Raw genomic sequence first — 13,299 nt, 5'->3', positions numbered from 1 at the left:
GGTCCAGTGGTCTAGCACCGCGGTCTACAGTGCACTCATATGCCCATGTCAGCATGGGTTCGAATCCGGCCCATGCCCTGCTGATGTCCTCTCTCCCTTCTTCTCCTTACTTTCCTGTCTGTCTTCACTATATCTGTCCAATAAAATGAAAAATATGAGTGGGACTGCCCCACTCAGAAAAAATATTTTTAAAAAATATATATGTTGTCTTTAGTTCTAGCCTATAAACCAGCTGCTTCCCTGTTTTACACTCAGTGTTAAAGTATGGAGTACCGAGGCTATTGTGCATATATGCCTGGAATAACCACGACTCAAACCTGGCCTTAGTGGGAGTGAATACCCTGAGTGAAGTCATTATTATAAATGGCATTGTTTTGATCTCAGCAAATCATGTGACTGGAAGGTGTGGCTTCTAATCAGGTGTTATATAAGGCGCTATACAAACGCACTCCATTTACATTTTGTGCAGGAACAAAAGGAAGCAGGTGGTGTGGAAGATGATTGGTTGTTAACCAATGCCAACCTATGTGACCTCTGACCTCTGATTCTCCCGTTCTTGTACTGTAAACCAAAGCCTAGTTTGATGCATCGGTCCACCGGGCCTTCCTAGCATTTGGGCAGAGGAGTCGGGGATTGAGATGATGGTATGGAGCAATTCTTGCACCTGCAATCTTGTCTCATATGAATGAATGTCATCATATAGGAGAGGAGACAAGGAGCCTTCCAGGTCGACCAGCTAGGCACTCAGAATTGCAACCATTGGTTGCGTGTCATGTTGTCGGAAGTCCTATATGGTAAGCTAGTGTATTAAACAGCTAATACAGGTGCTGTGAGGTTTGTCAGTCGACTGTCACACCGCCAACCTGTCAGTCACCACTTATCTAGGTCAGTGCATTTCTCCAACCACAGGGGGGTGCCTGTTAACCATTGTTGAGCTCCAGAAGCTATCCACCATCCACCACCCCGTCCTCCCCCTTCCAGTGGTTTGGAGCCAGGGGAATGAGTCACACAGCGAGACATCATTTCATGCCACCATTTAAGAGGGTTGGTTTTTCAACTCTGCTGTTCCTAGATTACAGCTATCCCCCATTCTGTTTGATATCATATCCATTATTATGATAGGATGACCTTTCAGATACTCCGCTCACAGCGTGGGTTTGAGTGGGAGTGGATCGAGAAGGGTATAAAAAAAGAGTGGTACATGCAGTGGTGTGTGTGTGTGTGTGTGTGTGTGCGTGTGTGTGGTGGATTGGTTGGTTCCCAACCACATTCTCACATCCTGTTCTCCCAGCTGTACCCCAATTTATGAGAAAGATTTAGAACACACAATGCACAGAACTCATTGGAACACAAAGATTCCAGGTCTCCTTGACAACAGTAACCTGGCAACGATCACTCTACATACATAAATCTCCATCCCCTCCCTCGTTCTCTCTCATGTCCTCTCTAAGTTCACCTCCCCCCCTCTCTCTCTCTCTCTATCTGCCCAGGCATACAACAGTGTCTGGTACACTCCATAAAGCCAAAACACAAAACACTTATGCGATTAAAAGGAGACGTTTTTTTCTTTTTCTTTTCTCAAGACGTCTAAAAGTATTTTATTTGTTTGTCCTTCATGAAAACAATGGTGAGGTGACAGGTTAGTGACACCACTACAATACGCTTAGTCAGTGTGGTATTTACAAGTGTTTTCAACTCTAAAACAGCTCTGAATTGTTGGGGTCATTTTAACAGGCATGGTAATAATCTCTAGTACAAAATCTCTACGTGAATAATTAACCCAGACGCAGCATCACAACCTTGTTGTTGTTGTTGTTGTTGTTCAGTTCCTGCTCCTCTCTGCCTCATGTATGTGTCGTCCCTCACTATCCCCTCATCATTCACTCTCTCTCTCTCTCTCTCTCTCTCTCTCTCTCTCTCTCTCCGCTTCATCACGGAGCACTTTGAGCTGCGATGTTTGCAGGATAAGCGCTATACAAATAAAAGTTATTATTATTATTATTATTATTATCAGCGTAACAGAGCTGAGCTGCTCTCTTTCTGCCTTACTTTGCCCTCCTTTACATCCTATCCCTCTTGCTCTCTCTCTCTCTCTCTCTCTCTCTCTCTCTCTCTCTCTCTCTCTCTCTGTAGACACCCATCTCTCTTTATTCCCTTCCTTCCATCCCTCCATCCACCACCCCCGTCATCACAGGGCCCCCAGGTCGTGGCAGGAACGGGACTTCTGTCGCAGGAACTTGCCCGTGTCCCGTTCCCCCCCGCGGTGGTAGTGCGGGACCAGGCTGGACAAGAAGCGCTTGGCCTTGGAGGTCATGCTCTCCCGCTGACCCCCTCCGCCCATGTCTCCCCACCCGCAAGCCCCTCCGGGGGGCCACGGACCCAGGCCTCTGGCCGACCTCACGGCACACTCCAGGAGCTCCGTGGTGCGGTGGTCCAGGGAGGCCGAGATCTCCAGGTACAGACAATCGAACAGAGCGGCACTGGAGACGGCCTCTGAGAGAGAGAGAAAGAGAGAGAGAGGAGGGGGGGGGGGGGGGGGTAGGGGAGAAAGGGATATGGGAGGAGAGATAGATAGATAGAACGAGGGAGGGAGGAGAGGAAGAGAGAGAGAGGGAGGGAGAGGTGAGGGAGGGAGAGAGACAGATACAGTACACAGAGAGAAAAGCTAATTTGCTAACTTGACTTCCTGAGCTTGAAGACCGGAAAACACTGTTTATTAACAACCTTGCTGAAGAGGAAGGGAGCCCGTAAATGGAGAGAGATTCATCCATGAATGAGTACAGATGTCAGGGGTAAACCCATTTCACAGTGAGAATGGGATTATTGAGTACACAGCCATGTCACAGGTGCAGCCGTATTAGTTATGTGATGAAGCATCTCTCATTCTCTCATGTCGCTGTGACTCAGCAAAGCTCCCGCCTGCCTGACCTCAGAAAAACACTACAATATCCCTAGTCCTCTTCAGATGTATTGTATCATTAGAGAAACACAAGGACACACGTACGCATGCATGCACACACACACACACACACACACACTCACACCCACATGCACATACAGTACCACTCAAAGGTTTGGACACACTTCCCCATTCAATTGACTTTGTATATAAATTCAATTGAATGGGAAAGTGTGTCCAAACTTTTGACTGGTACTGTACACACACATACACACACCTTAGCACAAAGTAGCACATGCAAAAGATAGAAAGAGAATACTGAGGATGACAAGGGAGAGGATCTAAAATGGCAATTAATTAAAACCTTAATTGTCAATTAGATCAATTTATTCAGACACCAGCGAAAAGTGATGCTAATTCACCTCTGAAATGAATGTGTGTGTGTGTGTGTGTGTGTGTGTGTGTGTGTGTGTGTGTGTGTGTGTGTGCGTGCGTGCGTGTGTGCGTGTGTGCGTGTGTAGATGTACAGTTCTCTGTACAATACCCTCCCCCCATACTCCCACACTGCACTGCAGCTGAAGCGCAGTGCCACTTAACATATTTTATTATTTCTCTCTGCACCACCATCACCATCCCCCTGCAGAGATATACAACTGGACCAGTCAGAACACACTAGAACCATGGAGAAGACAAGACAGTGAGACGGGTGAGAAGTTGGAAGTGAGAAACTACAGGGAGAAGTGTGTGAGCTGAAATACCGCGTGACTCATATGTATTTGAGAGGGAAGTGTAGTGGATTTAATCTGGTTTCTTTCTCTATTGATATTGAATATTGGACAGAAGGAGATTGATCCACTTAGCTTGAAGCTTTTTATTTATAAAGGTACATGACAGCAGTCTAGAGGTTGCCAAATCCAGAGCCCCCCCCCCTCCTTCTCTGAGCACAGCCCTTATATACAAAGTCGACTCCCCAGATGAAATCACTACTCTTGGCAATCAAATGTGGTGACAGGAAACAGCTACACTTTAGGAAGTATGACACATGAGTTATTGCGCAACCAGTCATTGGCACTGTCCCCAGGCAGACTTTGAATTGATAGCTACGATTTCCCAGAATGTAGAGATACAGACTTCAATTCTCAGTATATTTTTTTTTTTTTTTTTGAGTGGGGCAGTCCCACTTTTTCTCATTTTATTGACAGATATAGTAGAGGTTTAGACAGGAAGGATGGGTGAGAGAGAGAGGAGGGATGATATGCAGGATATGTCCCTGGCCGGAATCGAACCGGGGACCCTGCAGTTACATGGTCAGCGCTTAACCCGCTACGCCACCTAAGCGCCTCAATTCTCAGTATATCTAATATAAAACGACAACAGAAGAAATCACTGTCAAACAAGCGGCACTTTCACACTGTGTTTGAACGACCTGAGCACGAATCCATGAGAAGGTCCTCACCTTGAGCACTGACCTCGCGTGAACGGACCAGGTCGCTCTTGTTGCCCACGAGGATGATGGGAGTTTGGGGCTGGATCTCCCTCAGGAGCAGACGGAGCTGGGCGGTGCGGTGGAAGCTCCGCCTGTCCGTCACAGAGAACACCAGGACACACACCTCACACTGCAGGGCTGACAGGTCCTGGGAGACGGAGAGATCAGATCACCGCACGCACGCGCACGCGCACGCACGCACGCACACACACACGCACACACACACACACACACACACACACACACACACACATACTGAGTACACCTTCCATTCAGTTACATGAATGCCACTTCTTCTACATCATGCAACTGAACATACAGTAATTGCTGCAGCGGCATCCAGAATATGTTGCCGAGTATGACACCAATGTTTGCATGGCATGACATATTTGGACTGCACATCTTTGGACTGCGTATATTGGAGTGAAGAGGTATGCAGGATCACTATTTTGCATAGCTAATTGTGTTCTTGCATTGTGTACACACGTAGGGTATAAACTAGGCTTTATGGATCAGGCTAGAGTGAAATATTAATGATTGGTGGACTCACACTCACACTCACACTCACACTCACACTCACACTCACACTCTACTCGGGCTCTGTGCGCAGGACAACCAGACAATCAGACAACCAAACAACCACATCCATCTTGTTTGTTCCTGTGTTAATCTATTCTGCCAAGGATCCCAGAACATTGGGGTCTGAGGGGTTTGTGCATTACCCATATACGTAGCTCTGTGACAGCCAGCAGGTAGACCTGTGAGTCATACAGGAAAGTGCTTTTATGTGTGTGTGTGTGTGTGTGTGTGTGTGTGTGTGTGTGTCTGTGTGTGGTGTGTGTGTGTGTGTGTGGGGGGGGTTGTTCATACAAATGATTCCATTATTGCCGCAGCCATGCATGCAGAGTGTGATAGAGTGGAGTGACAGACTACACGCCCTGTCAGTGATGCCCTGCTGCTTGGTGACTAATCACCGCTCAGCACCAACCTCAGTTCATATCAGTTACTGGTGACACACGCAGAGAACACACACGGACAAGCAAGTTGTCAAAATCACGCACGCACACACCAGGGTTTCCGTTAGAAAAATTTGCCGTCGGACATCGTGTCCGGGAAGAATTCGATTTACCGGACAAACGTGATATATTCCGGTCATCATATTAAAATATAATAAAAATTTTTTTTTGCAAAATCATATTTTTTTTTCTCCAAATCTAATATAGCTGTTTGTCGCGGTGATTACTGTTGTGTAGCGGCCTATATATGCCATTTAATGTCTATTTCTCATCCGATACGATTAGATGCGAGCTATATAATATATAATAATATAACATGATTTGACGGATGCGCGCTATGCCATGCGTCAAATCCAGCGCTGAACGGGTCCAGCGCTGAACGGGCGCCTCACTGGGAACTGAACAGACAGCATCGATCAATGAACGGACTCCACATTACGTTAACTGAAGTTTGTTAAATTGTTTGGGATTAATGTGAGTTTTCTATTTTCTCTTTCCAGTTTTACCCTTTTTTTTAAAATCAATAAAACAACGTCATTTCTATAAGTCTCGCTGGTTGGGAAGGCATTTCGTTTAGCTCGGGAGTATGACAATGGGAAGAACACAACTGTATAACTGAATGACAACAAATGTATGAGTAATGAGTAAAACAATGTCACTTTTATAGTATGTTGTTTAACTTGCCGTTCGGTCGCCATGGCTCTAGTGTGTGTAGCAGCTTCAGCTAGCTGGCTAGAAACTTCTAGGGGTGCGTTCGTAAACACGCTCTGAGAGCGCCGGAGCGCACGCTGGCTTCGATGTCACAGAGCGACCGAGTCGTTCGATTGGACGAGAGGCGTTCCGCGAGTGCTGATCGGATTTCCAGAGCGTGTTTACGAACGCACCCATAGATGGGAAATCAAGAAACCGTATTACTATGGTGGACGGGTTGGCAGGGTTGCCAGATAGGCATGGGTTACCGCCGAATGGGCTGCTGTGTTTAAGCGGTAATAGACTGGTTAAACTGTAATCCCATCTGGCATCAATCCCATGTGGCACCTGTGCGCTGTTTCGCATAGGCCAGCCTACACATTAGGAGTCATCATCATGCCGGTGTCAAATCATATCATAATAAAAGAAATACATAGCCTATATATTCGTCTTTTTTAAAATAGAAGGAATCAGAATGTGAACTTTAGCGAATTGTATTCAAAGGGAATTATTTTCACCGGACAATATGTCCGACGACTTTTCAATATGTCGGACTTCAACCAAATTTACCGGACAAAGACCGGTAATTCCCGGTTAACGGAAACCCAGGCACACACACACACGCACCCCACTCACTTCCAATGCTTTCGCATCGATGTGAATAGAGCCAAATGTGACTTTTAAATCATACATTTACATGATTTACATTTTTGCCATTTAGCAGATGCCTTATTCCAAAGCGACTTTACAACAAATACATTTAACTACGTAAGTGAATCATCTATTATCCACCAGTCTTAGTAGGAAAAAGTAATCTAAGCACCATCCTGGGGGCCATTGTCAGTCAAATATATGACACAGGAGAAACAGTACATGGGGGGTAGTATGTCTATGGAAAAACTCGCCCTCCGCTCTCTCTTCCTCTGTCTTATCCTCCCTACCCTCTGCTGAATCCTTCTCCCTTCTAACCACCGATTCAGCATCCTCCACCCTCCTGTCCGCTCTCTCCTTATACTTTGACGGACTCTCTGTCCACTGACCTCCAAGCCAGCACAATCCTCTCCACGTGCTCCGTGGCTCTCTGAAACCCCTACATGCTTGTAGAATACACGTTCGAATGATTCGAGATGACAATCTGTAGACTGAACACCGAGCAGAAGCAAAGGTTTATTTGTGACCTCGGGATAAAAGGCTCTGGAGCATTTTAATCTCTTCTGAGAACTGCTAGTGCAACATCACCATAATGACAAGTAAGTAAGTAAGTAAAGCTTTATTTATATAGCACCTTTCATACAAGAAATGCAGCTCAAAGTGCTTTACAACAGGAATAAGAACATAAAGAGAATATAAAAACATATATAAAAACATATACATGCATAGAATGAATATAAAAGCAGGGGAAAACACTAAAAAGAAAAGGTAAAGATCTTCAAGAACTTTCATATCCCTTTCATCTCCCTACCTTACACAGTCTTTCTGTACTTCCCACTGGCTTTACACCAGCACCACTATGAAAATATTTACTACCACTTGCCTAATGGCAAGACTGGGCTTTATTTTATTTCCACACCAATTTAAGTCTTTCGCCTATGAAAATATTTACTACCACTTGCCTAATGGCAAGACTGGGCTTTATTTTATTTCCACACCAACTTAAATCCTTTGCCTATGAAAATGTTTACTACCACTTGCCTAATGGCAAGACTGGGCTTTATTTTATTTCCACACCAATTTAAGTCTTTCGCCTATGAAAATATTTACTACCACTTGCCTAATGGCAAGACTGGGCTTTATTTTATTTCCACACCAATTTAAGTCTTTCGCCTATGAAAATATTTACTACCACTTGCCTAATGGCAAGACTGGGCTTTATTTTATTTCCACAAGCACCTGCATCTCCAATAAAACAACATCCACTGAACAACATCTCTGTATAATGCTCTCGCTTAAACAGGCACACGACAACAGAAGATCAAGGTCAACTCCAGGGAAAAGGGGAAAAAAAAATATCAAAGAAAAAAAATATTTGATTTCCAACTGTGTTCTTTTTCTTTCTGCAGCGACAAAGACAGCATGATGTTGTGCTTTTACCAAACCCCCCACCTGGGTCACACATATTACTATAGACAAACACAAACCCTCCAAAAAAAGAAAAGAAAAAGAGTATATTTATAGCACTCTCCATGAGCAGCTTTCTCACACGTCAACACACAGATTAGAAGTGTGCCCAAGAGAAAAGAGGTGAAATTGCGGAAAATGGCCCGATAATGGACTCTCGACTTTGCAGCCAATCAGTGAGTCCCCAGCTGGTCACTTGAACGTTTCCACTGTGTGTGTGTGTGTGTGTGTGTGTGTGTGTGTGCGGACTAAGAGAGAGATAGGCCACTGCTTTATGGCTAAACCAATGAAACCCATTCAAGTCAGAAGCAAAGGTAATTTTCTTCACACAAAAGAGAAAAGAGAGGTGATAAGACGTATAAAGGCCAGTAGCTACAGGCAGAGAAGGGGAAGAAGAGGAGATGATGATGGGGGGGGGGGGGTGTTAGAGAGACAGTGTGTGTGTGTGCGTGAGGATGTGCGTGCGTGCCTATGTGCGTGCCTATGTGCGTGCGTGCAGCATCAGGGTGTTGAGTGGGATAGCAAAGGTGTTGTTTGGCTCACCTGCCTCCAGTTGTCAAAGATAAGAATGGTGCTGTCCTCGTCGTCCACGGTGACCGTGCGCACATAGCCCTCCCCTGGGGAAGAGACACCCAACTGTCACGTCTCAGGGGTAATGGGAAATGGACTGACTTATATAGCGCCTTTATCCACAGCGCTTTACAACGGCCTCTCATTCATCCATTCACACACCCATTCACACACCAATGGCGGCAAGCTACCATGCAAGGCGCTGGCCCGCTCACCGGGAGCAATTTGGGGTTTTGCCCAAGGACACTTTGATCTGCCAACCTTGCGATCATTAGACGGCAGCCCTACCTCCTGCGCCACAGCCGCCCCACAAAGGGGGGTGATGGGGCCCATGTACCCCTTTTAGGTGTGCTTTATTTATCTGGTATACATTGCACTGAGGTTACACATTCATTAGATTCTATTCTACATCCTCACATACACACACACATACACACACATTAGATTCTATTCTACATCCTCACATACACACACACACACACACACACACATGGACACACGGACACACGGACACACGGACACACACACACACACACACACACAACCCAATGTACCATCAGAGTCCACCGATGCAGTTCTGTCGAAATCCCCAGCCAAGGCAATAGCGAGGGATGACTTCCCCACCCCATTCTGCCCCAGTAGTGCGATCCGTAAGGGCCCATCAGGTCTCCCCTCTACCCCTGGGGTGATGGTATCATCCAGCGCCGTGCTGAAGCTGATAGGTGGAGGAGAAGCTCCAGCCAATCCTGTTGTCCAATCACAATCATCATGGACCGCTTCCTCCCGTCTGAGCTGGTGTTTGATTGGCAGAGGGGTACTCCCTCTACGCAGAGATGGGGCACTAGACAGGGTCATACCGTCACACTAGAGGAGAGACAGATACAGTGTATTTATGTGATGTGATATACAATACATACTCATCTATCAGCTACATTGACCAAACCCATCGTGAGCAGTATAAATTACGGTACAATGCTGCAAATGCAATTACATGGAAAACACTCAAATATTGATCAGAGTGTTGGAACTTTCAAGCAGTAATCTATGACTATGATCTTCCGTTAGGGCAATACTTCAAAGCAACTGGAACTGTTACAAACTTGCCTGGAAGAAGACCCACACACAGTGAGGAGGATGGTAAGAGAAGCCCCAAAAAATACCTAAGGATCAATGTTAGAGAATTACAGAGGAGAGTAGCATCTTGGGATCACCAAGTCTCCAAAACTACCATCAGACGCCACATCCATGCCAATAGATTATTTGGAAGGCATGCCAGAAAAAAGCTTTTCCTGTAATTTCACCCCGTAACAGTAAGTGTAGCGCCTGGAGTATGCTAAACGCTACTGGAACTTTGACTGGAACCGTGTTCTATGGTCAGATGAAACCAAAATTGAGCTTTTTTTGGCAACAAACACTCAAAGTGGGCGTAAAATGAAGGATGGCTATACTGAAAAGAACCTGATCCCCACTCTTAAGTATGGTGGAGGGAGGCTGTTCTGTGATGTTGGGAGGCTGTTTTTCGTCCAAATGCCCTGCAAACCTTGTTAGGGTACATGGCATCATAAAATCCATGAAATACCAGGGAATTTTACATCTGAATCTGGTTGCCTCTGCCAGGAAACTAAAACTGGGTGCTCATTGGATCTTCCAGCATGACAATGATCCAAAACATACATCCTAATCAACACAAAAAAGGTTAACTAAACACAAAATCCAGCTTCTGCCATGGCCATCTCAGTCCCCTGACCTAAACCCCATTGAACACCTGTGGGCTGAGCTGAAGAGGAGAGTGCACAAGAGAGGAGCTAGGACCCTGGATGATCTGGAGAGATTCTGTAAAGAGGAATGGTCTCAGATTCTCAGATTGTTGTATTGGCAAAGAGAGGTTGTACAAAGTATTAAATACAGGGGTGCCAATAATTGTGGCACACGTGGTTTTGTTAATTATTTCTTGACAGATATTTTTTTACTTCAATTAAAGATTGGATGTTTCTCATTTGTTTCAGTGTGACATTAAGCTAATTCACCAAAAGGTAAATTTTATATAACCCCTTTTACTCATCTTTACTAATGGGGTCAATACTTGTGGAGGGTGTATTGATTAGTGAGATAATGCAACACAACATGCAACACAAAAACCATATATCCACCATTAGTCCTTGCAACAGGAGGAAGCAATTTAATTGTTACTATGTTTTTTCATGTACAACTAAATGTGTGACTATTTAAACAGTTTGAATTGCTTTCAAATAACAGCCAATGTCATTCATTTGTTATTCGTGCAGTTAACTTAATGGGAATGTTTGAAATAACGGTTGATCTCTGTGCTTTCGATGGCATTTTCCTTATCATTTCGACTCTGAAAAGAACCAGATCCACCATTCTTCCTGGAGTGCTCACGCTCCCAGGTGGCTTCAAAAGCATAGGAACAAATCATACTGTTAAATCCATGTGGGGTAGAGGAGATGGGCACGCTGCATGGAAAAGGGTGGAACATTGGTATACGCCGAAGGTGATGCTCCATTGCAAGGCTACTCTACTCTAATAACCTTCCTCCCCTTTGATTGGGTGTGTCCACTCAGCAGCAACCAGAGACAGAAAGACACCATCTCTCTCTCTTCTCAGCACCAGTGCTACAGATGTGGAACTCTTTCATGGAGCCTAATAGAAAAATAAAAATGCCACCCACAGTTCAGTCTGCAATTGCCTTGCAAAACACATCCCTTCTACAAATGAATGCTGTTAACTTGGAAGAAAAGGGGAGCGTCACGACTGTGTGTGTGATCAGAATGGTTTAATAAGTCATAGCAGTGAGCAGAGAAGCTGCAGGGTGTTGTGACTTATTTGTCTAACAGGAAGTAGTAGCCTGCAGTCATGTCAACATAAACACTGTATCAAACAGGTGACATCATAGACTTTATCTTAACTAGACCATCTCCTCTTGTGTCTGCTGCCCCCTCCTCCTCATCAACTCTCTCTCTTTCTTTCTTTCTTTCTTTCTTTCTTTCTTTCTTTCTCTCTCTCTCTCTCTCTCTCTCTCTCTCTCTCTCTCTCTCTCTCTCTCTCTCTCTCTCTCTCTCTCTCTCTCGCACGCACGCACGCACGCACGCACGCACACACACACACACACACACACACACACACACACACACACACACACACACACACACACTGAGAGTAAGGGGACAGAGATACACATATCTAACATAAATTGATTTCATGACTATTCATAAACGATCTAATCCCTCTAGATAAATTGACACCTGACCGATGTCAAAGATCTGGTGCGGAGAGCAAAACATTTGACATCACACACATACAGACACATGCTGCACCCCCCGCCTACCTTCGTCGGAGTTTCCTCGGTAGTGATTCTGTCTTTGGGCGCATCTGTCTGCATCTGCGAATTAAAATACACCGGTAAGAAGAAACCCGATTTCCACGGAATCTATGGGGTGAATTGTCACACGCCCTCCCACTCCCGAACGCTCTGCCTCAAAGACACAGCGTGATCTCACCTGGCACACGACTCAGATGTACCTACAAAGTAAAAAACCTGGAGCTCTCTCTCTCTCCCTCTCCCTCTGTCTCTCAAACACGTTCAAAAACTAACTCTCACTGTGTCTTCTCTCTCTCAATCTCTCTCTCTCTCTCTCTCTCTCTCTCTCTCTCTCTCTCTCTCTCTCTCTCTCTCTCTCTCTCTCTCAAACACGCAGCCTCTCAAACACGCAGCCTCTCTCATAAAGCACCGTACACTGCAGACACACTGCAGGCAACACACTTTTCTCCACAGGAGATGCTTCTGATAACTGCAGTAGTGATAGCGTGCACCATATTCTCCCACTCTCTCTCTCTCTCTTTCTTTCTCTCTTAAGTCTGCATTTATGACTCACGCACATGATTACATGATGCGGAAATAGTCGTTTCCAGGTTTGATACATGATTTAATTAAATTGAACGCACATAATTGTACTGCAACAGCACTATGAGGTAGAACTAATTCTAATTCAGCTCTCTGGAAATGCAGTAGAATTTGCAATGGAGCAGATTAACCCAGAAGTCTGTTGATGATAAGGTGCTCCGGTGCTCCGTTACGCTCAGCTGAGTTATTATTGACCTTTTGGTAATAACATTAAAATTCGCTTCGCCACTAGGGGGCAGCAGAACACAGCTTTTCCCACAAATCATTGTACACCCTGCGCTCTGTGTGTGTGTGTGTGTGTGTGTGTGTGTGTGTGTGTGTGTGTGTGTGTGTGTGTGTGCGTGTGTGTGTGTGTGTGCGTGTGTGTGTGTGTGTGTGTGTGTGTGTGTGTACATGCGCACAAATGTTTCATGTGTGGCCACACTTTCCCATTGGCAGTGAGAACCTGACAACCTCTCTCTCTCTCGCTCTCTCTCTCGCTCTCTCTCTCTCTCTCTCTCTCTCTCTCTCTCTCTCTCTCACTCTCTCTCACTGTTTAATCTCTGAAATCTCTCTCTCTTCTCTATCACACTCTCTCTTCCATCAAAATATTCTTTAG

The 13,299-nt window shown here is 45.3% G+C and overlaps 1 protein-coding gene across 1 annotated transcript; it reads right to left on the bottom strand.

The window, feature by feature from the left end:
* Positions 1–2,188: 2,188 nt before the first annotated feature.
* Positions 2,189–12,179, bottom strand: LOC308166425 (GTP-binding protein REM 2-like; the record flags this gene model as incomplete). Its single annotated transcript, XM_080540726.1, has 5 exons — positions 2,189–2,493; positions 4,356–4,533; positions 8,753–8,826; positions 9,334–9,643; positions 12,126–12,179. The coding sequence occupies 5 exons, from the start codon at positions 12,177–12,179 to the stop codon at positions 2,189–2,191; spliced, it is 921 nt and encodes a 306-aa protein (XP_080396852.1).
* Between the last annotated feature and the right edge of the window lie 1,120 nt (positions 12,180–13,299).

Source organism: Nansenia antarctica, assembly GCF_963989245.1.
Source record: "Nansenia antarctica genome assembly, chromosome: 1".
NCBI lineage: Eukaryota > Metazoa > Chordata > Actinopteri > Argentiniformes > Microstomatidae > Nansenia > Nansenia antarctica.
The sequence above is the reverse complement of the archived record's forward strand: the minus strand, read 5'-3'. Positions and strand labels throughout refer to the sequence as shown.